The sequence below is a fragment of the Esox lucius genome, chromosome 10 (genome assembly GCF_011004845.1).
Source record: "Esox lucius isolate fEsoLuc1 chromosome 10, fEsoLuc1.pri, whole genome shotgun sequence".
In the NCBI taxonomy this organism is placed as follows: Eukaryota; Metazoa; Chordata; class Actinopteri; order Esociformes; family Esocidae; genus Esox; species Esox lucius.
Genome location: NC_047578.1, coordinates 17417181 through 17443619, shown reverse-complemented (window position 1 = coordinate 17443619; position 26439 = coordinate 17417181). Strand labels below are relative to the sequence as shown.

Genomic DNA, 26439 nt, shown 5'->3' with positions numbered 1-26439 from the left:
CTGACGATTTCTGTAGATGTTAATAAAAAATACAAAGGTTTATTAAAATAATTAAGACATGACCTTTAGTAGATTAACAAAGGTATACAACATGTGTCTTTGCTGAGATACACTCAAATGAATCAAATGTAAATCTTTGTTCAAAGTGTGGCCTACTTCATTATAAATGTTCTTTTTTTGTCATGTAGCACACTTTCCCCTCAAGTACATTTAGCTGCTGTGATATCAGCCAAATTATGCTAATGGTCTGCTAAAATGGGTCATATACGATAGACAGTGCATTTTAAATAAGCTGGAGACATTAGGGTTGTGGAGGGGGAGTGGCTAAAGAGCAGTGACATGACTTGGGGGTGGAGGAGGGAGTGGCTAAGTAGGGGTGATGGGATATTGGGTGGTAGCCAGGGGAGTGAAAACAGGAAGGTAACCGGACCATAGGGTAGTGTGGGGGGGGTGAAGAGGTAACAAGATGTTGGGTAGTGGAAGAGGATATTTCTGTTGTCTTTTTCCACTTGATCCATTCCAGAAAAAGAGAGATCAGTCAAACATGACTTATCCTGACCACCAGGATGGCATTACTCATTGCAGACATCACGACAAAATGACTCACTGCAACAAGCTCTTAGTCATGGGAATAGCTAACGCCTGACCAGCACTGCTGTTTCATTATGAACAATATCTTCTACAACTGTAGCTTTACAGAACATCTGACCACCAGTTTAATGACTGGCCTAGATGGAACTACTAACATGTTTACAATACATATCCAAACCACAGAAGTGGTTACGGTGAAGTTACGGTAGCTATGGAGTAATTGTTGAATAATTGATAGGCGTATTAAGGACAATACTCGCAGTTAAAAGGAAACTGATTGATTTGTTGTTGCACAGTGAAAAAATACAGTTTCAGTAGCCCAGCAGGGAGTACAGTGTTGGCTAATCCAATGCATTGTTTGGGCCAAATGTCACAGCTATAAACCTATGTAGCAAACAATAGAGCAGCAGAAGACTTCAGTTTGAGTCGAAACCAGCAAATGCTCACTAAAATGTCAGAGTAACATCATATATTTAATCAAGAAGACTTTGCTTGTGCTAGTCCTTTCTTCACGAGGTAACCAAACAAAGTTTTCATCCACAGTTTGTCCCATTGTGAGACTGTGCCATCAATCAACTCAAAGGTCAATAACTGACACCTATTGTTACAACTTGGTAATAAGAATTCTAAGAGCTCTTAACTGCATTTCGTTATTTAACCTTACATTTTGAGAATTGAGCAGTTCAGGATATGCTTTAGACTAATTCCACATTACAAATAAAGCATAACACTTTTAGTACTTTCGCTTGTAAAAGACAATCTAAAATACGCGACCTATGAATTTCACTTTTTGTACCGTTTTAATTATTGCAGATGATTTATCCAGAGTGACTTACAGCCATTAGGGTTAAGCGCCCTATTCAAGGGCACAACAGCAGACTTTGCCTTGTTTGCTCACGGATTACAAGCAACAACCTTTAGTTTACTTAATGCACAACATTTCATTTACATTCACATTCATACTTTTTCTTCGTACATTCCCAAATTCAATCAGTCAGGCTTCTTGAAAACACAACCTGAGCATTTCAACACAGCCTAGACTGTGTTGCAGAGTTTCAGAATCGGCTTCACTGTAGTGTCACCTCCCGGGAAGTGCACATCTTGCTCACTGAGTCTCTCGAGTCTTCAGAAGACTACAGTGGTTCCTTGGAGCATGGGTCCCTATTTCTTTCAGATGGCTTGGACTGGCCTCTTTCATTAGCATAGCCATCCATCCATCCATCCATCTTCTTCCGCTTATCCGGGGCCGGGTCGCGGGGGCAGCAGTCTAAGCAGGGATGCCCAGACTTCCCTCTCCCCAGACACTTCCTCTAGCTCTTCCGGGGGGACACCGAGGCGTTCCCAGGCCAGCCGGGAGACATAGTCCCTCCAGCGTGTCCTAGGTCTTCCCCGGGGTCTCCTCCCGGTGGGACGGGACCGGAACACCTTCCCAGGAAGGCGTTCCGGAGGCATCCGAAAAAGATGCCCAAGCCACCTCAGCTGACCCCTCTCGATGTGGAGGAGCAGTGGCTCTACTCTGAGCTCCTCCCGGGTGACCGAGCTTCTCACCCTATCTCTAAGGGATCGCCCAGCCACCCTGCGGAGAAAACTCATTTCGGCCGCCTGTATCCGGGATCTTGTCCTTTCGGTCATGACCCAAAGCTCATGACCATAGGTGAGAGTAGGAACGTAGATTGACTGGTAAATCGAGAGCTTCGCCTTGCGGCTCAGCTCTTTCTTCACCACGACAGACCGATACATCGACTGCATTACTGCAGAAGCTGCACCGATCCGTCTGTCAATCTCCCGTTCCATCCTTCCCTCACTCGTGAACAAGACCCCTAGATACTTAAACTCCTCCACTTGAGGCAGGCACTCTCCACCAACCTGAAGTGGGCAAGCCACCCTTTTCCGACTGAGGACCATGGCCTCGGATTTGGAGGTACTGATTTTCATCCCCACCGCTTCACACTCGGCTGCAAACCGTCCCAGTGCATGCTGAAGGTCCTGGTTAGAAGGGGCCAACACGACAACATCATCTGCAAAGAGCAGAGACGAAATCGTGTGGTCCCCAAACCTGACACCCTCCGGCCCCTGGCTGCGCCTAGAAATTCTGTCCATAAAAATTACAAACAGAACCGGTGACAAAGGGCAGCCCTGCCGGAGTCCAACATGCACTGGGAACAAGTCTGACTTACTGCCGGCAATGCGGACCAAGCTCCTGCTTCGGTTGTATAGGGACCTGACAGCCCTTAGCAAAGGACCCAGGACCCCATATTCCCCAAGCACCCTCCACAAGATGCCGCGAGGTACACAGTCGAATGCCTTCTCCAAATCCACAAAACACATGTGGATTGGTTGGGCAAACTCCCATGAACCCTCCAACACCCCGTAGAGGGTATAGAGCTGGTCCAGTGTTCCACGGCCCGGACGAAAACCACACTGTTCCTCCTGAATCTGAGGTTCTACTATCGGCCGTATTCTCCTCTCCAGAACCCTGGCATAGACTTTCCCGGGCAGGCTGAGAAGTGTGATCCCCCTATAGTTGGAACACACCCTCCAGTCCCCCTTCTTAAAAAGAGGGACCACCACCCCGGTCTGCCATCCCAGAGGCACTGTCCCCGACCGCCACGCGATGTTGCACAGGCGTGTCAACCAAGACAGCCCCACAACATCCAGAGACTTGAGGTACTCAGGGCGGATCTCATCCACCCCCGGTGCCTTGCCACCGAGGAGTTTCTTGACCACCTCAGTGACTTCAGCCCGGGTGATGGACGAGTCCACCTCTGAGCCCTCATCCTCTGCTTCCTCAATGGAAGAAGTGACAGCGGGATTGAGGAGATCCTCGAAGTACTCCTTCCACCGCCCAACGACATCCTCAGTTGAGGTCAACAGCTGCCCACCTCTACTGTAAACAGCGTTGGTAGGGCACTGTTTCCCTCTCCTGAGGCGCCGGATGGTTTGCCAGAATCTCTTCGAGGCCAGCCGATAGTCCTTCTCCATGGCCTCACCGAACTCCTCCCAGGCCCGAGTTTTTGCCTCCACAACCACCCGGGCTGCAGCCCGCTTGGCCTGTCGGTACCCGTCAGCTGCCTCAGGAGTCCCACAAGCCAACCAGGCCTGATAGGACTCCTTCTTCAGCTTGACGGCATCCCTTACTTCCGGTGTCCACCACCGGGTTCGGGGATTGCCGCCTCGACAGGCACCGGAGACCTTACGGCCACAGCTCCGAGCGGCCGCTTCGACAATGGCGGTGGAGAACATGGTCCACTCGGACTCAATATCTCCAACCTCCCTCGGGATCCAGTCGAAGCTCTGCCGGAGGTGGGAGTTAAAGATCTCTCTGACAGGAGACTCGGCCAGACGTTCCCAGCAGACCCTTACAGTACGCTTGGGCCTGCCGAGTCTGTCCAGCTTCCTCACCCGCCATCGGATCCAACTCACCACCAGGTGGTGATCAGTTGACAGCTCCGCCCCTCTCTTCACCCGAGTGTCCAACACATACGGCCGCAGGTCAGATGAGACGACAACAAAGTCAATCATCGACCTGCGGCCTAGGGTGTCCTGGTGCCACGTGCACTGATGGACACCCTTATGCTTGAACATGGTGTTCGTTATGGACAAACTGTGACTAGCACAGAAGTCCAATAACTGAACACCACTCGGGTTCAGATCAGGGGGGCCGTTCCTCCCAATCACGCCCCTCCAGGTGTCACTGTCGTTGCCCACGTGGGCGTTGAAGTCCCCCAGTAGAACAATAGAGTCCCCAGTCGGAGCACTTTCCAGCACCCCTCCCAGAGACTCCAAGAAGGTCGGGTACTCTGCACTGCCGTTCGGCCCGTAGGCACAAACAACAGTGAGAGACCTATCCCCGACCCGTAGGCGCAGGGAAACGACCCTCTCGTTCACCGGGGTAAACTCCAACACATGGCGGCAGAGCTGGGGAGCTATGAGCAAACCCACACCAGCCCGCCGCCTCTCACCATGGGCAACTCCAGAGTGGTGAAGAGTCCATCCTCTCTCAAGGAGTGTGGTTCCAGAGCCCAAGCCGTGCGTAGAGGTGATCCCGACTACCTCTAATCGGAACCTCTCAACCTCACGCACTAACTCAGGCTCCTTCCCCGCCAGCGAGGTGACATTCCACGTCCCTAGAGCCAGTTTCCGTGTCCAGAGATCGGGTTGTCTAGGCCCCTGCCTTCGACTGCCGCCCGATCCTCTTTGCACCGGCCCCTTATGGTCCCTCCTGTGGGTGGTGAGCCCACGGGAGGGCGGCCCCACGTCACCCGTTCGGGCTGAGCCCGGCCGGGCCCCATGGGGGAAGGCCCGGCCACCAGGCGCTCGCATTCGAGCCCCAACCCCGGGCCTGGCTCCGGGGTGGGGCCCCGGCTGCGCCATACCGGGCGACGTCACGGTACTCAAAATTTTATTCTTCATTAAGGGGTTTTGAACCGCTCTTAGTCTGACCCGTCGCCTAAGACCTGTTTGCCTTGGGAGACCCTACCAGGGGCATATAGCCCCAGACAACATAGCTCCTAGGGTCACTCGGGTACTCAAACCCCTCCACCACGTTAAGGTGGCAGTTCTTGGAGGGGATTAGCATAGCCTTCCTGCCCAATGCATTTAGATTGTCAACTCAGTGCATAATGATGAGAGGAAGGAAGCATTTGGTTTCTCTGTCACAGTGGTCTGTCTGCTAGCGCAGTTTCGGACCCTCGTTCTGTTTGTTGTCTGAACAGTACGTAACGTACGATCCATTAACACAACCTGGGGATGAACCACAGTCCACTGGGGAAGCTCGTGAGCTCAGCAGAGACAGGTAGGGATCGGAGTCAACGTCATTTGCCTTCTTGAAAGTCTGGTCTCCTTTCTCAGCTTTGTCATTTGCATAAGAGGCTAGAAGTAACATGCTGACCTGACATGTTGGAAATCATATTTCCGGCCTTCTGTAGGTCCACCAGCTATGATCATTGGTTATTTAGCTTATCTCAATGTCTGACTTTATAATCAACAAAAATACAGCTTCTTTTGGCTTTCCTTCAGCATTTTTTATTACGAAGCATCCCTCATCTTTCCTCTTAAGACTGAGTATTCTGTTTCATCCAGGCAATAACCCATTGACAATAAAAGTATCTGATGTGCTACTTCTATGGACTTATCTCGGCCAGCCGTGAAGAAGAGTGCCTATCGATCTCTGTAAAGTAGCGTCTTTTGCAGTCTTATCAGCGATCTTCTGCGATTCGTGGTCTGATACAAGCAGCGATTATGTACATGCAAGGCCACATCAACTTCTGTTGAGTTTAGGTTGCTTGCGAGCCATGCGCAGTTGCACAAGAGAATGCATTTGCTTTCGCTATCGACTGGTGTGTAGACTAGGTCTAAGGAAGTGTGCCGAAGTTCTATCATTAGGCGCTGGGTGTCCGTAGACATCTCATTCAGGAATTTCTTGATGACAGTTATCAGCCAGGAACAAAGTTGTGAACTGTAGAGGTACGCAAGCCATACCCATTGAAGCGAAACTTGGCACATCTATTCAACAGGCCAAGACATTCATTGTCTATTTATGAATGTCTGCAATTCAGCGTCTGTCATGGCACATGATGCCTACAGTATTGGCTTCCAGTCGCCATCATCAGTTTGCAACAGGGCGCCAAATCCATCGTTCAACACATTTGCAGATATTTGGATTTTTCAGTTAGTCAAAGAACATGTGCTGTGTTCATGCTTGGCAGTCCATTTAAACCCATTTGTTTGGTCCAGCAACTCCCCGAGGCATGCATTTTTTTTAAGAGGGAAACTGAATGTTCCTATGAAGTGGATGATCCCCATGACCCGTTGTACTTCCTTCTTGTTCGCTGGTCAGAACAGCTTTTTATCAGGCACAAAACCCTGTCCAGAAAGCTTATCTCCAAGGGAGAGCATCTCCCTTACGCCAAATTGACACTTAGCCTCGTTGGGTTTTGGTCAATTTCTCTGAATGCTTTGTAGCACTTTTGTCAGCAGGAGATTGTATTCTCCTAGACTGAACCTCAATACCACTAAACCATTGACAAAGACTCCTTTGTGGCACGATGGAAGATCCCAGAGTCTCAGAAAGCAGTAACTTCCAAAAGTCGTGTTGAATGTGTAATTTTTTGTGCTCTACACATCTCTATTGCCATTATCTCTCGGAAGCATCGAGTGCTTGATTGTCGGTCCTGACCTGAAGTTCCAAAGTGTGGTGTACACTTGCCTTCCATCGTCCGAGATAAGGGAGGGTAGGACAGGCAAGGCATTCCTTAAGTTATCTCAGTCAAACGACTCCTTGGGGTGGCTCAAGGCTGCAAGCTGACTCAACACGGTCATATGCTGTGTATGTTGCATGACCAACGCGGTCATATGTTGTATATGTTGTATGATCAATGCGGTCATATGTTGTATATGTTGTATGACCAACGTGGTCATATGTTGTATATGTTGTATGACCAATGCGGTCTTATGTTATATATGTTGTATAACCAACGCGGTCATATGTTGTATATGTTATATGACCAACATGGTCATATGTTGGATAAGAATGCATGGAGTTTTAAGAGAAGCATGAGTGTTCATTTAAAAGCATGGACTTGTTTGTAGAACATGTAAACATGTATTTCTTATTTTGGAGCACATTATAAGTAATTTCATGTCTGCAAGATGTTAACTGTATCATGTGTGTATCGCTAATCAGACATTTGTATATAGGTTAAAAAAGGTGGAACAAAAGGTATACATTTTATATGCTATGGCAATTAAGTTTCAACAGTTTAATAACCATGTTATAAAGTAGTTACATAGTATTACCTGTGTTAATGCTATGCTGTTACTATAATTGTTACTATGTTAGGTATAATATTAATGGTAACTAATAACTAATAATATCAAATGTTACTTATTGTATTAAATACTTAATATTACCTGATGAACAGAAGTCAACATTCAACTGTACGATTAGCACTTCCAAAGATTAACAACAACGAAAATCGCATAGCTACCAGCACACCATTTCATTTGAATTACACAAATAATTAGTCAATTTGCTCACTGTCGCTTTGTTCCTGCATTGCAGTACACTGTCTCTCTCTTCTTCCCCTCCCTTTCTGTTTGTCCATGTTCCCTGGGAGGCAGCTTTGAGCCGCCATAGCGACGGGTGCAGTCTATAAATCACCTTTTTCCCCCCACTGTCAACTCCAGGCTGCTCAGACATGAGACAATGGCCATTATGTCATAAGCACTGCAGAGCTAACCCCCATCTGGCTGGCTGGCTGCTTCTGTTGAAACCTATGCATGTCCAGACGTTTGACTAATGTTAGCTGAATGTTACTCAACATGGGACTAGTAAAGCCTCCGCTGCCCATATATCCGCTTCTCTGAACTAATGCAAGCAAAAAGTCGTAACATTTTGCTAATGTGAGCTGAACATTAGCGGAGCTTCTTACTCCCACCTGGTTAAGCTTTAGAATAAATCATGAGGAAGATTTAGCTAACACAAATTAAATGTTAGTGAAGACTCTGCGTCATAGTGTTATTTATATTCTTGTGCCAGTATAAGCACATAGGCAGTGCTAGCTTTGGTAGCACTCCGTCAAAAAGGTTTTAGTAGGACAAGCATTCTCACAGACCACCTGCATTGACAATCTCCTCTCCTTCCATTATGTCTGTGTCATTGCCCTGGCCCAGGGGAATCATGTGGGGACATTAAAACGGGGACAAAAATTAAACTACACTAGATCGAAATGAAATACGTTAACCAATGTTGGTTACTGTTAACGGTAACATTGACGGCTACAACCATCAAACTAGTGCTTAGTAGTTCAGAGGATAATTTAAAAAAATGGCGCATATACACGTTTTAAAACGCATTCAGGCATTTTATCACAATATTGATGTTAAAAATACAGATTTAAAAAAAGCATTTGTGCATATTGTCCAGTTTAGGGACATTATTTTATCACTATCTAACTATTTATTCCACAAGAATTGTTTGACTTCATGGAAATTCATGGAACTTAACCAAATGAAGTATTTATGTTTCTATCCATCCTATTCTCTTCTTGGCACTGACTAACCATCCAAACCAAAAAATACAATAAAACAATCTTAAATTCACAAGTAGGAGAGTTAAATCAAGAACACAAAAACAGGGCATGTTCCTTTAAATCTCTCACTGAAGTCACCTGTGCACTGCCCCCTGACAGCAGAACTTCCCCAGCCCAAACAACAGCTGCTCCCATTGCCTAGCAACAACCGGTTGATGGATGACCCCAAAGATGGATAATTACCATAAATCACTGTCTTTCTGGAGGACAGGAGGAGAGAAAATGGAGGGAGAGAAAACAAAAGGCTTGCTGGGATACACCTCTCCATGACCCCTGTTGCATCAGTCACACTTTATATATGGTGAGAGAGAAGTTAACAACCAGCTCCACGATTGGATAATTCCTGGTTGCTCACCAATTGTCTTGGCCGTAGGAAAAAACACAGTAAATCAAAAGTAATGTTAAATGGAGTTTTGGACAGATCTTCTGCGACAGTTTCTCCAGATTCAGAACTTCTTCAATGGCTAGATTCAGTGAAGGGAGGCTATAAAATGAAACCTGATAAGATGAATCGTGGAAGAAAAAAACTTGCCTGGAGGAGGGCCATAAGAAAACAAAGTGGACTGTGAAGAGAGAAAGGCAGCGTGGGGGAGTGAATAGTGGCGAGAATGATGATTTAGTGGGAGAGGGAGGGAGAGAGACAGAGAGAGAAAGAGACGGAGGCAGAGAGAAAGGGAGGTAAAGAGATAGAATGCGAGAGAGGAGGGGTAGAACGAGAAAAAGGAGAAAATCAGAGGGCAGGGGGCCAAGACAAGGCCATGACCTCACCAGTTCTGTCTAGCTGGGTCTGGTTGCACAATAACCTATCAATCAACCCTAACCCTGTACCCTCAGCCCTCCCCTCTATTCACATGGGCTCAAAGCTTTGTATGTCGCCAAAGGAACAACACACACACACACACACACACTCTTCCTCGAAACTGACCCCTTGTCTCCAGGGAGAAACACACACAGCCTGTGGATGAGTCAGATTAGAAACCAAGGAACGCTACCCCCCCCCCCCCCCCGCCACACACACACATACACAAACACACACATGAACAGACACGGCGATTGCCAGATTGAAGACACTGATTACATGAAAACATCACCTTCCTTCCAAGAGAAAACGGATCTTGTTACAGTATTGCACTAAACTGTGTCCTTTAAACAGGCTTGTTTATTGGTTACAGCCAAAGTGTTACTGTACTATTATGTCCTCAAACAGGCTCGTTTATTGGTTACAGCCAAAGTGTTACTGTACTATTATGTCCTCAAACAGGCTCGTTTTTTTGGTTACAGCCAAAGTGTTACTGTACTATTATGTCCTCAAACAGGCTTGTTTATTGGTTACAGCCAAAGTGTTACTGTACTATTATGTCCTCAAACAGGCTCGTTTTATTGGTTACAGCCAAAGTGTTACTGTACTATTATGTCCTCAAACAGGCTCGTTTATTGGTTACAGCCAAAGTGTTACTGTACTATTATGTCCTCAAACAGGCTCGTTTATTGGTTACAGCCAAAGTGTTACTCTACTATTATGTCCTCAAACAGGCTCGTTTATTGGTTACAGCCAAAGTGTTACTGTACTATTATGTCCTCAAACAGGCTCATTTAAGCCTAACTTAGTGGAAAGTCCTGCCGTGAAGAAAGGGGAGAAGGGTAACCATTCACACACACACAAGAGAGTCTGTGTGTGCGTGTGAGTGTGTGTGTGTCTGTGTGTGTGTATATATACATGCAAAGGGTGGGGGGGGGGGGGTGTGAGGCCATCTCCTGATGGCCGTGACAGTGAACTGACAAAGGAGGGAGTCAAAGGGGAGAGAAGAGAGAGGCCCTGAAGGAGGGGAGACACTACATCATCTACTGACCTCTCACAGAAGAAGCCACGTCACTGGGGATCAATACTTACATCTCTGATTGTGTGTATATGTGTGTGTTTTGTGTGTGTGTGTGTGTTTCCCGGGATAGGACAGAAACAGGGACATTACTCTTAGTAAACCATCCGTAACAGCTTAGAAGGGAAGAAAGAGAGGGAGGGAGGGAAAAAAGAGAAAGAAGAAGCAGTATGCAGACAGATAGAGAGAAATAGAAAGTGTGTTTGAGAGAGAGAGAGAGAGAAAGAGAGAAAGAGAGAGAGAGAGAGAGATAGAGAGAGAGAGAGAGACCGGAAACCATCATTCAACACAACATAATATGGTACTGAGTGCAGCCTATGGAGAGCTAGAACATTCTGGAAACAGAGACGCACACCACCCTGGCAATTCAACTTTTGCCTCTTGGAGTGCCCTCTAACACACACACACACACACACACACACAAACCTACCATGCCACATACACTGAAACTGTTTCAAATGGATTTTCTCTCTCACACACACACACACACACACACACGTTAAAAAGATGCTGTTTTTCGTATTCACATAAGTAAAAAGAGGTCTTACAGATTTCAGAGCTCTGCTATGTTCTTGTAAGTTCACCCTTGAAAGAATGGGAGAAGGCATTTTGCAACCCAGCCCATAACTCTGATTTCCTCAATCAATCTGGGTTTTAAAGACATCCATCTTCAGTAATGCTGATGGGGTGATGGGAGGAGGTGGGAGACAGAGTAAAAACAGCGTGACTGTTGGATTGACCTCGAAACAGCCAGGGAGGGCGACGTGCGCGTGCGTCTGTACAGGGAGGGGGGGCAGTAGTGAGTGATGTCTGTCAGCTTGCATGTGGCAGCCAAAATAAATGAGGCTTATGAAGACAAATGAAAAGAGGGCCGATCAAGTGACTGTGTGGGAGTTGGGGGGGGGGGGGGGAGAAGGAGAGCAAGAGGAGGGTGTAGGGCGGGGTTATGGTTGGGGGTGGTGTTGGGGGGGGGGGGTTCTCAGTCTGTTGAGGGAGGTTTGGAATGAAGCAACACATTTCAAAATGAAAAGCAATAAGAACATAGGAAATACACTACGGCCTATATGCGTGCGTGATTGTGTTCGATGCGACAGAAACTGCCAGTCGAAGCCGCAAAATTGAATAATTAAAAATGAGAAGTGTGGGATGGGTGGCAGATGTACTGAGAACATAGCAAAGGCCTACATAATTGTTTTTACTCAAACTGCGTTTCGACCAAAAAATGTGAGCACTAACCAACCGCGATGTGAATACTGGGTGGCCACTGAAACGACAGTGGTGATTTCAGTGTGTCTGTGTGTCTGTGTGTCTGTGTGTCCTAGCTTAATAACTCCCCCCGTCTCGCTCAATGTGCCTGTCTCTCTCTGGCCGTTTGCCTCTGTCTCTCAGTGTGTCCGCCTCTCTCAGGCAGTGTCATGTGCAGTCCAGTCGGCGTGGTTTCCCAAGGCCTGGCCCCTCTATGATAAATGACACGTGTCATGTTGTCAGCCCCTGCCACTGGAGCTGGGAGGCCCCTAGTGATGTATGATCGGGCTGCGTCGGGCTAAAGGAAATCATGGCAATTTTGGCAGCAGAAGAGCACAGCCCTTTAAACGAGGCCCTGTGTTTCTGTGTCTGTGTGTGTGTGTGTGTGTGGGGGGGGGGGTGTCTACAAAAGTACAGCCCTCACATAATGAAAAGTTCCACTTGTTCGGTGAAACCCAATCCAATCTCCCTTCATCCACCCCAGAGACACTGACTTCATTCGATATGCTGAACATCCCAAAATTGGACTTTTCATTTTACATCTCCTCAAGGACTCTGATTTCTCACAAAATATCATTGCGTTTTAACACTGACGGTTAGTGGGTTTGTGTCTACCTGTGTTTGTGTGTGTGACTGTGTGTCTGTGTGTGAGACTGTGTGTGGTGCCACAAAAGCTGCCAGATACACTAGCAGAGGGAGACAAATCATCTTCATGGTCTTTCCAGCTGTTTCCCAAATTTGGTTTGAGGCGGAGAGAGTGAAAAGGCTTCACTTTGAGTTTCAATGCTTAACATTTCCCAGAGCCAGCTAGCTGACGAACCAAGCCATAAACACTCAGCGAAAAACCCACACACAGACACACACACACACACACCTGGTCTGTCCACACCCTGCAGGAAGCTGGAATAAAAAGTAAGCCAAAGCCAGCATCACATTGATGCATACACCCAGTGCCACATTTGTGACTTTATTTTGATAAAAATATAATTTGTATCCAACTGTAAACAACGAAGAAAAGGTATTGCGTTATAAAATCAAAATCAAAAACCAAAATACCTCATGAACTATTTGCATACACATGCCATGTTTTCAGATGTCAAGGCGATGCTTCTTTAAAAACAAAACAAAGTTTCCTTAAAAACACACAGAGACACACAAACACACACACAAGTGCTGAAGAGACGGTGTAATCACCGTCCTGGGGGGTCGTGAACTTTGGATGGCCCCATCTGATTGGCTGCTGGGCTGGGTTGAGAAATCGTCATTAAGGAGTGAGTGATGAGTAGCAGGCATCGCTGACCTCACCCGGGCCGGTCTTTCTCTCCCTCTCTTTCTCACTTGCTCCTCCCTCTCGGTCGTTAGCTCGCTGTCTTTCTCTCACCGTTTCACGGTTTCTCCTCCATCTTTCTACCCCCTCTCACTGCTCCCCATTGACTCCTCCCCTGTCTCTCACTCTCATTTGCTCCCCCCCCCCCCCGATTCTCTCCTTACGCAGCCCTCCCAACCAACCTGCTTCCCTCCTGTTTTGTCGCTCCTCCTCTCTTACCCTCTCCATCCCCGCGGCCTCCTCTCTTCACCACTCCCTCTCTCCTCCTCTTCACCACTTCATCTTCCCTCAGGTCATGCCACCTCCCTCTTTCTCTGTGTCCGTTTTTCTTCACTGTCAAGACCTAGAGAAAGTCTCTCCCTCGGCAAAGCACCCAATGCACACCCAGCTAATAGGCCTTCCATTATAGTCAGTGAACAGACAGCGGAGGTTTCGAATCCTCTTTCTGCCGGATAATCACAGTTCTGGTCAAGTGCGATAGAACCACCTTTCTGGTCAAGTACGATAGAACCACTATGACGGGGAGCAGTGCGACAGCCAAACGTACAAGTGAAATGTCCAACTTAGCTAATCACTGTGTCCCCCTGACAGCCTCAGTGCAACACAGAATTCAGTCAAAGACAAAACGGGGCACACCGCTTGAAAATCCAGTCTAACAGACAGACGTGACAGACTGAGTGACAGGACAGACATGAGACAGACAGGCTGGCAGACAGACAGAGAGGGGGTCTGGGTGGCCCCCCACTGTTCCCAAAGACAGACGACTTAGTGGCGAGCCTAAAGCCCCTCGGTGACTGACACTGTCTGAGTCCACAACGGATCAAATAAAGCTTTCAGCCATTTTGTGGCCACATGTGGCGTCTGAGAAACCTGAAGAAGCACGCTATGTACTGAATTGCGCTCTTCTTCTTTCCCCTCCAAAAACCTATTGAGATTCTCCCTCCAGTGTGTACAGTAGAGCAGAGTGTTTACACTGCTACAAGACTAAGGACACCACGGCACAGAATGACCAGAGAATGGCACAGGAAACAAGCTCAGTGAGCCGAAGAGAAGACTGTATTACTCTCTCGTCTGTTGTCCACTAGTTCATATTCTTCTAACAAGCTCAATGGCACTGCGCTGTTACACATAACAGGGGAAAAGAAGGGGATGAAGACTGAGCGATGGAAAAAGTGAGAGAAGAGCAGATTAAGGCGGAGGTGGACAGAGAGAGAGAACATGAAAGAGGACATGGAGGTAGAGAAACAAGACAGATAGGGGGATGGATAGCAAGAGCTATAAAGATGAGAGAAAGACTGTGACAGAGAGAGATTGAGAAAGGAGAGAGAAAAGGAAAGAGAGGGGAGAGAGAGGCGAAGCCAGCGTGTGCTGCCCCGCTGTCTGGTCCAGTCTCAAGGACAAACTGTCATCTCTGGGCCGTATCCATTCCCAGATATCTTATCTACAGGGCCCAGTAAACTGTTGTCCGAAAAAAAAAAAATGATATTCATTGCTTTTCAAAGACCCTTATCAGTTAAATAAACACTCCTCGGGGGATAGAAATTCCTTGCGAATCTTGTCCACTCGCTGCACACTCACGCACGCGCGCACGCACTCACGCGCGCACCCATTCACGCACGCGCACACACATGAATGTACACATGCTCTTTAAAAAAACAGACACCCTCTCTTAATGTGCCGAGGCCAGCTTTCATCCGTCTCCGCACCATAAAAACAGCGCAACTTTTTATTTGTCTCAAATCATCATTTCCATTTGAATGGAGACTGAAGGAGTTGTGGACTCGAATGAAGGGCTCGAGGGGATGAGTAGCATCGCTATGAAAATGTCTCAAACCCTACAAATAAGGCGGGGGACAGGGAAACACAAGGGGTTGACACAGTTCCGTTCGAACGTTTACGAGGCGATACTAAAATTCCTTGTAAAGCAGTACATGAAGGGCTTTTCCATCCAATCTGTTCTTACGAGACACTTCCAGAATCGCAGTAACACGAGCGTCGGTCTAGTCAAAGACTTGTCGATTGAAAACACAGATTAGGGAAAGAAATGCTCTTTTAACCAGGGCTAGTGAACTAAAATGAGGAAAGTGCTTTGGGACTGATATTCTGGACTAAAGTCATGTTTAATAGAGATTTGGCACTTAGAATGATCTTTATCCGAGGAACAGGTTTAATAGAATGGCTCTTGCTGACACAGCAATGTCTTCAGATTGAGTGATATAACGAACGCGATAATTGATCAACGCTGAAGTCAAATGAACCCAAAGAGTATTCTGCCGTGATTCAAATTGCTTCACCTAGACTCCAACACCTTTAAAATGTTTCACACCACATGTACACATGAGGAAAACTGATTCGGATGGCATGACACTTGTCATGTGGCTGTTCATGACAGGTGACGATGATGTCGTCCTCAAATAGTCGTTAATAAGAGCATTCATATCAAAAGCATACATCCTTTTCCACTCGCACACACACACACACACACAGACTGAACTTATTACTTGAAATGGGCCTGTATCCCCCCTCCCCTCCATCTCTAATCCTTTAGCCCAAGGGTGTCAGGCCTCCTCTGTGTAAAAGGGTGGTAGGTCACAGTTAAGGTGAAATGCAGAAAGAGAGAGAAAGAAAGAGAGACCAGTCTGGTGGTAGCCTGATCTACACCCTGCTGCCTCTAAGGAACCATACAGTACATCCACCAAGCAACAGCAGTAGGACTGTGTGTGTGTGTGTGTGTGTGTGCGCACGTCAACGTACGCGCGTTGATATACCCACCTGGCAACAGGGGCAGCAAAGATCACGCGTCAGCTTGCGAGTGGGTGTGTGCGTCGGTACGTGTAGCCATGGGACATCTAATTAGGGGCTAATAACAGCGCAGCGGGAGTTGCTAGCCCTCGTAAATCAATGGGCAAAATAATTGCTAATACAATGGTTATCGATTCACACGGGGGAGGGGGGTGGCGATGCGGTCGCGGCTACGAGCTAACGGCGCTAACACAGCGACAAGGGTAAAGTGTTATTTCTCTTACAGCTGGGCCGGGGGCCCGGGGGCCGAGTGGTGGGGGTGGGACAAATGACTGGGGACTCTGCAGTAATTCTTAATTGACAACTGTCAGGGTAATGACGGCAGTCACAGCTGCTGCGGGAGAATTTCTCCCCACTCCTGTTCATCTGTCACTTTTAATACCTTTTCCCATGCTATCCCCCCCGCCCTCTTTCTCCCTACATGTTTCACTTTATTCGGCTCACCCAACCCCCTTGAAATTCACTCTACTAACGTTCGAAGCTTGTGATAGAGTGTAACAGTACAGATCTTCTGTTGATTTTGTTTCTGATTTGTAAAGGGAGACTAATGTAAATTGCTGGTTGATTTTGATACGCCCCCATTGGGGCGCTGGTATTATTTTTCTATACTGAGTTTTCAAGTGTTAACTTTCTGAGTTACCGAGGGCATTCATGTCATGGAAGTGGGAAAAGGAAAGGTGCAAAGTTAGGGGAGGGGCTACACAAAGTACCAGGCTTTTATGGATGTGTCAGGATGGTGGTGCTTCTTATTCTGAAAAGAATTCCATAAATAATTTGTGAATGGTTTTTTTTATGGTCACGTTTTATACAATAAATGTTTTTCACCAATGTTTGTGAAATGCGCATTTTAGATAGAGATTGCGGTAGACTTTTAGGATCTGTCTTTCACACAGGATGAAATTACTTGATAATGAAAACCTAAAACAATACATTCGTAAATAATGTTGACATTGTTTGTAGATCATCAAGCCACAGTGTCTTGTTCAGAACGGTCATGAATGTACAAAGTTTCACAATATCACAAACAGTCGGTTAAATAATATAGTTGCTAGCTAACATTTGTTATGAGTTTTCACAAAGCCAGGTGCTTGGACTGGCTCAACTCCACCTTCGTCAACTGCTGCTGTGCATAGGTGATCACAGTTAGCAACATCACAGAGAAACATTTCGTTTGACATACTGATTTACCGACAGCGGGTCAACAATATTATGCCAACCATTTTGTTGACAGCTACATTATAGATTAGCTACACTAAGAAGCCAGAGCATGGTCATAATACCGATTCACGCATGTATTATTTATGCAGTTTAGTAAATTAAAATGTCTAATATGCTTATTAAAAGCAAGCACAATGAATACAACGTTGTCAGTGCAGGTGCATATGACACAAATGTAGGTTGACATTCGTAGCGTTGGCAGATGCAATGTGCTAACATTAGAAAAAAAACACACATTTTGTTGGCTCAACTATATGCATCTTGTACTTCTGGGCTTGAATGAAGTACCTATGTAGTAACTATGCTTTTTCAAAGCAACTGCGATTAATATATTACGTTGTTATTGTACCAGTGTTGTGCCAGTATAAATTACTGAGCTAATGACGACAGCTTTGTGTTGGCTAACATTAGTTTGGGATTGCTTAAACAGGGTTTGGTTTGGTGTTGACTCGTTTTCCAGCAAGTATGAGGAACATTTATCAAAGTATGAAAATACACAAACTTTAATGTTAATTTAGTGCCGGACTTTGGCAAAGGTTTGCTTAGGCGGGTAGTTTTCATATATAGAGAAAATATTTCAGAAGGGATAACTGGGTCCCTTGCCAGGAACAAATGTTTTGCCTTTGTTGTAGGCCGCCATGCCTTTCAGATACATTTCATTCCTCAAGAAAAGTCTGCATATAATTTACGACGTGGTTAAACTGCCAGCATTTAGGCAGGTATGTAAAGGGGGAAATTAGCATTTCATAGAGCTGCTATATTTGTTTCATATTAATTGGTCATTTGGATTAAATATAACCGATGCTAAATATATGCCATTTGTTCACAAGAAAAAATTATAATATTGTGAACAACATTGGCTTAAGCGTCCACTAAAATAAAATAAAACTTTGCTCTGCACCAAAAGTTATTTAAATCTTTATCTCATAAAACTGCCCTTGTCAGTCAACATCCGGAGGAACATACACACACAAGCCTTTATGTAAGCTCAGAGATGAGTGAGAGCCTAATAACTGCCCCAGTCCTCTGAAGTCAATGGAAACATGGGACAACAATGACACACACCCACACAAATCTGTGTAATGATAAACCACAGGCACAAACTTACTCCGATACACACACAGAGTGTGGGCTAAGATGGAGGCCATTCCCACAGGGACTCCCCAGGGCAGGCTACTCGGGAGGGCGTTCCTCATTTGAAATGAAGCCTACTACTGTTGTCCACGCTCTCTTTCCCAGAGTGCATTCTCAGAGCATGTTTCTTTTTGTGTGTGTTCTTGTGAGGATGAGATTGCAGAGAACGCACACCGTATTAGATATGAGACTCACTCCCGCCTCTGTTTTACCTCAGGCTACACTTCCTGATTCACTGAACCTGCTTCCAGGCAGGATAGTGGCATCAGAGATCAACAACAGATATCAAATGATATTCACACGGCAAACGTCAAAACTAATAATTAACTAATGTTATGCAAGCTACCATAGACGCCAATTCTTGATAGCTTTGCCCTACTGCGATCTACGCAAAACAAAATGGGTATTGAGTTTGGATTTATTAACACATATTTATTATATTGAGTTCAGGCTACATCCACAATGAAAATGTGACAAATTGGGTGACAATTTTCTCATTAGTTCAGAACTGGTCATCAATATTTTCAATTGATTTTCCTTTTTTATGTGGTTGTGTCACATTAAGTCACAAAAGAAAAGTTTTGCCTCAGCGCACACCTTGAAATGTGGGCAAGTAGAGTTTCTATGATTGTCCAGTGTCCCTCCTCTCGAGGTCATGACTTGCCCTTTCTTCCTTCAATTCATGTTGTCCTATCTCTCTCTCCGTACCATAGCGACAGAAATGAGTGGACAGACGAAATGTCAACAGTGATATTTGATACTACGGTATATGCGGTGTGTGTGTGTGTGTGTGCGTGTGCGCGAGAGAAAGAATACAACTGCCTGGCTGTGTGGAAATCCTTGTTGAACCCAGGGATAGTTTTACCTCAGCATTGCTGCCCTCGCATCGTCACCCTCTTGGCGCTCTTTAAATGCAGGCATATTTTCATCGCCACCCTTTCTTTTCTATAGGAGCAGTCATCGATCTTCATTTGTAACTTAACCTCCATGTAGATGAGAAAGGGGAGTGTGTGTGCGTGTGTGCGTGTGCGTGTGTGTGTGTGCGTGTATGTGTATTTGTGAGTGAGAGAGACTTTGATTTCCTATAGGCCTACTGGCTGCAACCCCAGATGCAAATGAAACTATTTGGGGGCAAACATGACTATTGACTACAGGAGTGAATGTCAACTGTTAATGACACTTTGCATACCCTCTAGTATAGCTTGGGTAAAGAGAAAGGGACGCTTCACACACACGCACACGAAGACGCTCACACAGACTTACAAACACACACACACACGGACGGACCCACACAGAGCAAGTCGTTGAGACAGTAAAAGAAAACACAGAGCACTCTAACTCTGCTGGGAATAGAACATCCACTATCCCAAAATGTACAGATGCGGAATAGATTTCTAGGTGATACAGGATAAAATGCAACGCGACATATCCGAGGAAAGGATGTCTAAACCAACACATCCTGTAACCTGCTATACAAACCGGAGCTCAGGTTTAAGGATCAGCTTTATCTGTCAGGGCGCCTTTGTTCGACTTCGACTTGATTAGCCAGGTAGTCCATTTGTCACCTGGCTGCAGCCCCCTGCCCTGCACCCCTTCGATATAATTGAGTTAATACTGCAACTGGAGGGTGTGTGTGTGTGTGTGTGTTTGTGTGTCTGTGTGTGCGTGCGTGACTGTGTGTGGGGACCAGGGCTGATATCAACTTGATTACATCAAGGCAGCTGTGGAACTTGACACCTTGCTGAATTTGTCAGCATTAATCGGCGGGGCCCTGTCACTAGATCCGTCTGCATCCCAGATAATTAGGGAGTCGGGCTAACGATGCTTCTATAGCTGCCGCCTGCTTGTCCTCCAATAAGGGGAATAAGCTTAACTTCTTTCTAGATTTTTCCCTCCTTCCACCATCCCCGTTCACTTGATCATTACAGGACTCAAAGACTCCTTTTCATGTAGTAGGCAACATTTGGTTGGGTAGAAAATAAGTAATTGATCAACTACACAGAGAAGGTGTGTTTTATAGGTTGCATAGGGGAATTTTGTGGTGCACAGGTACACAGAATGACTGTATTAGAAATCAATACTTATCAACACCTAATACAAATCAGTGGAAAATGGTACTACAAAAAGGCCTTCACTTCCTAAAATCTTTGGAATTAAAATCAGCATCAGTGTTGACGTGAGCGACACCATACTGTATCCTTGTGGTACTCATTACATCCAAATATTTTAATAAAATATTTAAGCAGCATGTTCCGACAGAGGCGAATGGTCAGAGGTTAATTCACCGGTAAGCGCAATATGAAAAGAAGAACGATACTCTGGATCCACTGGATTACTCTGTAATCTCTTTAAAAAGCAGCACTCGCAACACATACGCTGTGGGAGGTTTATATCTGACTTGAAAATGGATCAATACAGCAACTCCGGGCTTGCAAGTGACTCCTAATAAGAGCATTTTACAAAATTAAACATACCTAAAATGAGAACGAAACACCCTCCAGCGATCAAGTATTAACAAATGACTGCAGCAAAAGTCGCCGCAGATCGGATTGCACCACATCGAACGAAACTGCCAAAACTAACAGATGCAGCCGTGTTGTTCCAGATGGAGTGAAACTGAATGTATCGTTACTGTCTGAACTAGATAAAAGTAACATAGCCACCCGAGGGGCTAGAAATCACTACTAAAGCTAAAACCTATATTTTTTAAGTATCCCATAGCCTCTAAGGAAATTTAAGCTAGTTGTTTTAACATCATTTTTCTGAATGTAGTGTGCTTTTACTGTAGATATATAAAATATTTGCAATATGTATTGTGCGTGCTTAGGTCTCTGCTTCTATTAATAATGAACGGTCTCTATCTATTTCACACACACACACACACACACACACACACACACACACACACACACACACACTGGCACACACACACACAGACAGAGCATTTAGTTAGTCACAGTATTCTGATGGAGACCACTCCATGACCTGCACTGGAAACAATGGAAAGACAACGCCTGCTAAGTTTTGATTGACCATTACCTCCAGTGATGCATGTGACTGTCACCAAACCGACAATTAAATCAATATCCAAGAGCTGGGTGGGAGTGGAGTAGGGAGCCAATGACGGCTGAGTGCACAAGCTGCTCGCTCAGATAATTCTGCAGCATTTTGGCAATCTAACCACTACACTTGTTTGATCTGTAAATTTCAGCGCTTGCTAACACTGGGCTAAAGCGTTTAGTGTGGTCCACTCCTAGCCAGTGCACACACTGGCTACGTGAATGCTGTGTTTATTAAGTGTCCTGCAATTTACCAGTCCCAAATCAATTGTAAATGTTTTCTCTGTCACTGCGTGCTCTGATTAGGCACATGCGTAGACAAGAGTCTCGAGCCTTTGTATTAATTAGGAGTTGACTGTATAGTTACATGGTTAAAGTGGTGAACCTCTTTCTGTAACACCCTTTCCATGTAGGCTACCGTTTTTCTCTTGTTTCTCCATATCAGCTATTTATATCAGAAAATCTTCACCTTTACATCACTGCTGCAAAGCTGAAATCACAACCCCACAGAGTTCAAAGTCTCTCCTTCCCAACCTGCTAAACCTCACATTTCCTTAGTCTGTTTAATATTCTAGAACTGTTTTGTTCAGTGCAGTCATTAATGCCTAAACTTCAAAGGCAGAATTCTCATTAGGTGACTGGTTGAAACTCCTGTCAATCAGTCACAACTGTTATAAGAGACAAAGAAAAAAAAAAGAAAAAAAAAACACCTCCACAATGACAGGCTCAGCACTAGTCTTCTTTCATGAGATTTCATAAAAATACGTATGTGTCAAATAAATCTTTGTGACTCTCCAGAATTAGAGAACAAAACCAAAAAAACACTATTGAAGAATAAAAGAAAACGTGTGCACACTATAACCTAAAATGTCCTATACTTTTAACACATGCAATAGATGTTGTCAGGTCCTGGAATGATACAGAGCAATGAGTCTGCATGAAAGTTAAAAGTTTCTCTCGAAAGGGTCAGTATAATCTTAAGAGTATTGGGGTGTTAACTGTCTGATCTCGACACGCCCCAGCAACCTCCCTCAGACTTGTTCCCTTGTCCCTCCCCCCATGGTCATTAATCGCGAAGTATTTACCCCCGCTTGGGAACTTTTCTTTCAATTAGTCTTTTCTCCTGCTTCTCGACAGGTAGTCTTTTTTCCGGCTTCTCAAAAGTTGTCCTTTGAGTTGCTCAAGCTGTCAAGCGCATGCGTGTTTCCATGGTGAATGATTTACTGATGCTTATCCGGGATGAATGGATCAAAGGCAGTCGCATGACAAGCGATCAATCAGGCATCAAATCAAGGATGGCAATCCCCCAGTGGAACAGAGACTGAAAATACGCACCAGCGAGTAATTTTTCTTTGGTAGGCTATATGCGGCCAAAGATAGAACATCAAACACTAGATAAAATAAGCGAGCACACGTCCAACTGCATTAGGTCCATTACCAACGTGTGTGTGTGTGTGTGTGTGTGTGTGTGAGTGTGTGAGAGTGTGTGTGAGTGTGTGGGTGTGTGTGTAAAACTTAAATAGGCCTTGACAACATATATGGGAAGATGAACGTCAGGTATATACTTTTTTCGAGCCAATTTTAGAAAGTTGAACTCCTTTTGATTGTTGTATTGATTGTCTATATTTCGGTTATGAAACTTTTTGAAATAATGAGAAATTAAATGAAATAATGATGTAGAAATTATTTCACGGGTGGAATTGGGTAAAAAGATTTCGAATTGGGCTTACCTACGGACCGCCTTGGCGCTTGCTGCTTTCTCCTCGGCATGCTGCTGCTAGACTTTCCGCTTGACTTTTCATGCAGAGACCAAAATAAAAGACGACCCAAGAGGAAACCAATGCAACGAAATCAAAACAAATTTCTCGTGGTTTTGTCCTTGTCTTCGGTTTGTGTGGAGTTGAAATGTAGCCTAGATTCCCGTTATTAAACGGCTAAATTAAGTCTAAGCGTCGGCGACTGTATGCAATTTTCGAGAAATCGAACTCATCTTTCTGCAATTGTTTGTCAAATGTCAATAAAGCAATATTTATAACACAAACTAGATTTTTCTCATGGAATGTTCAGAGTAGAAACCAGACTTTTTAAATATCACTCATAGCATGATGATCAAAAATAGCATGATCTCCGGTTAGGTTTCAGTCTAGCATTGGAGATCATGGACAGCCGCCAAAGCCTCTTCAGTTCCGCGATGCTTCCATCAAAAAAGGATTGATCAAAGACACTTTGTAACCAATTTTCGGATAGAAAGTAACAAAGAACCCTTTCAATGTATCACAAAGTTCCACGGCAATGGATAACGTTCCAGACTGTATTTCCGCACAGGTGCTGTTCCGTTGTTCAAGCTCTGCAAGTCTACACAAAATGGGAGAGAGAGAGAGATGGGCATTAGAGGGCTACCGGTATGTCAATCAGTCCTTGTCAGTCAGTCACATCGCTAAAGCAGAAAGATCAAACAGCTATGTCGCCAATAGGCTACTTTCTGTCTCTCCTCACGCGACCGAAACACGGTAACACCCACAGCTCGGCTCTGACAGTCAATTCCGACGATAGGCCTACTCACAAAAATGATGTCCTTTCGCTTTCATGTGGACAGTTGATGTATTACTGCCCCAAAATTGTTAATAAACAAACGAAACGCCAACAGCTACTCTACGAAGCATACGAATGTGGACTATTTCTTATTTTTAACTCCAGATAGCGAAGCCGGAGTCTTGTCTCACCAGTGAGAAATATTTAGCATATCGCACATTCGGGGGATGCGCGACTGATGACACAGGCTCAACTGATAGACACATCGAGTTGCCTTTCTTGCCTCTCCGTTACTCCACCCCTCTGGAAGCGTCACTCTGACAGTCAGAGCCCACCTGTCAATCTGTTTAATTGTTCTGTTTTTTCTCTCCATTGATTATTTTCCATAAAAGGATTATAAGATAGCTCCTGTTCAATGCCGTGCTCTGGTTTAAACGTCCATGAATCATGATGCTGGGTTTTCAGTTACACTATATCAGTGTATGTCTTACTGTATTCACGTTGCATGGACTGCAAGATACAGAGACAACTAATAATCGCAAAAACACAGAAAATAATGCAATTCTGTGTCGTATCTGTCCTGATACTCTATTGTCAAACACATTATTTGAACTTGAACTTCTTGGGCCGTATATTAGAACAGGAAGCTTCTGCTTTGTGGAAATAATATTTATACACAGGCAGCGGTTAAGGCGAAGGGTGTTTTTTTTAACTGTTTATTGCCACTCCTAGAAAGGGGGCATTCAAAGTTGCAGATTGATTCGTTATACCTTATTACAAGGAAGTGACTAACTCGCACGGAAAGGGGAGGGGCGCCGAGTCCAGTCCAGTTCACTGTGACTACATAGGCTAGTGAACCGCACTCCATCCCAGCGAATTACATATTCATCAATTGCTTACATTTACTATGTTATTAACATGTTTATACAACTGATTTTGCCCAAATGCATTGAGGGAGAGTGTCTGTTTGGACAATAACTGAAATAGCCAAGTTACTAGATAGGTTACTGCTTGAAGTAATGCACACCTATCAAGAGAACCCCAATTGACCGTGACGTTTAATGTGTCTTATATTTTGAATTAGATGATCTTTTATTTGGGCTACCGTGTTAGGGTACTTTTGATTGCGTTAAGTAGCATATCTTGGGTGTCACTGAAGCTTTGGTATGTTGCTAAGCATTAGAAACGCACGGTTCCACCTACCATCCCATGCGTCGGATATTAGGGGAGATCTACCATCACTACCACGGCCGCCGCTACTTGAAAAGCACCAACTTCTTCCACATTATCGGGCGCACCGCTGCATCTTTTCGAGACGGATTAACTTCCCAACTCCCAGGCGACCAGCACGCAGACGAACCTTGACTAAATGGCCCGGGTGAGTTCTTAGAATTTGCACCATATGTTAGCCTCTCTATCTGTTCAAGCACCACTCCCCTCGATCTCGCGCTTTTTATACTATATTATTGTTCTCAAGTCAGAAAGTAACTGATGAGCTATCATCAATACTATCGGTATCGTTTTACCCACTTAAATAAATCCTTACCTCTCTCAATGCACGACATTCCAGAGACATTGCCAGCATGCCATCAAACTGATCATCTATGCAGAAGGTTGTCGGAGGGGGCTAATAATGTGGCAGTATTTCCAAGTACCGCCCCAACATCTGTCCATCCATCCCTCCATCTACCTCGTCTGTCGCAACTGATGTTTCTACACGTCACTAATCTTCCATCAGAAAGTGCATCCTGTAAGGAGAACTAGAGCTGGCACTGCACTAAAGCTATTTCGAGCTTGATTTTGGAAGCTTTTTATATCATATATATATATATCGTTATCATATATCGTTTTTAAAGATTACAAGACTTATGCCTATGCATTTACAGTTGTATGTGTTTAGTTCGAACTCGAACTGTAATTGAATTGATGCCGAGGAAAACAAATTTCATCAAATATTCCTAGGCCTACATTATTTTAGACAGATAGGCCTGTAATTGCAAGTTTTATTATTAGTTATTATTATTATTATTATTATTATTAGTAGTAGTAGTAGTAGTATTATAGTGTATAGTAGTATTATAAACGTAGATTTTAATACAGGATATCCTACGTAAAAATAGTTAGGCGAAAGAAAAACACGTTGAATTGTAACAAAACATCCCCTATTTAAAGCAAGGACAATGTTCAAAAGAGTGATAACTTATGTAATAATGTTTTACATTTGATCCAGTGTGGAACTTTTTTCTGTCTGGTTCATTGTGAAGTTTAGCGTACCCTGCTGCATTTAGATAATTTATTTCCACAGGGCTTGTTTGGTTTAATTTAGGCGTAGACACATCGATATAATTTGGAATGTAGTCTACTGGAAATATTTATATCAAACCTATATTAGATGGAATGTGGTATAGAGCCTTAATTATTGCCTTTGTGAATGCTCTGAGGATTTCAGAAAATTTCTCTAACGATGCAGTTTAACTCGAAAATAATTGACATTCATAAGGAACATACATACAATAGCTTATGCCTGCTAAATAATACGGTTTTCAATTCAGTTTATAGTG

General features: G+C 44.7%; 1 protein-coding gene across 4 annotated transcripts in view; it reads right to left on the bottom strand.

The window, feature by feature from the left end:
• Positions 1-25472, bottom strand: part of LOC105012660 (teashirt homolog 1) — a 35755-nt gene extending 10283 nt beyond the window's left edge. Inside the window, exons 1-2 of one of the 4 annotated variants that reach the window (XM_034294905.1) lie at positions 25425-25472; positions 23077-23701 (exon numbers count right to left, since the gene is read on the bottom strand). In XM_034294905.1, the coding sequence (XP_034150796.1) occupies positions 23077-23116 (40 nt within the window). In that variant the 5' untranslated portion in view covers positions 23117-23701; positions 25425-25472. Of the gene's footprint in view, positions 1-23076; positions 23702-23867; positions 24128-25424 lie in introns of those variants that run through there. The other 3 variants (XM_020050009.2, XM_010873645.4, XM_034294906.1) reach the window with 3 other exon arrangements.
• Between the last annotated feature and the right edge of the window lie 967 nt (positions 25473-26439).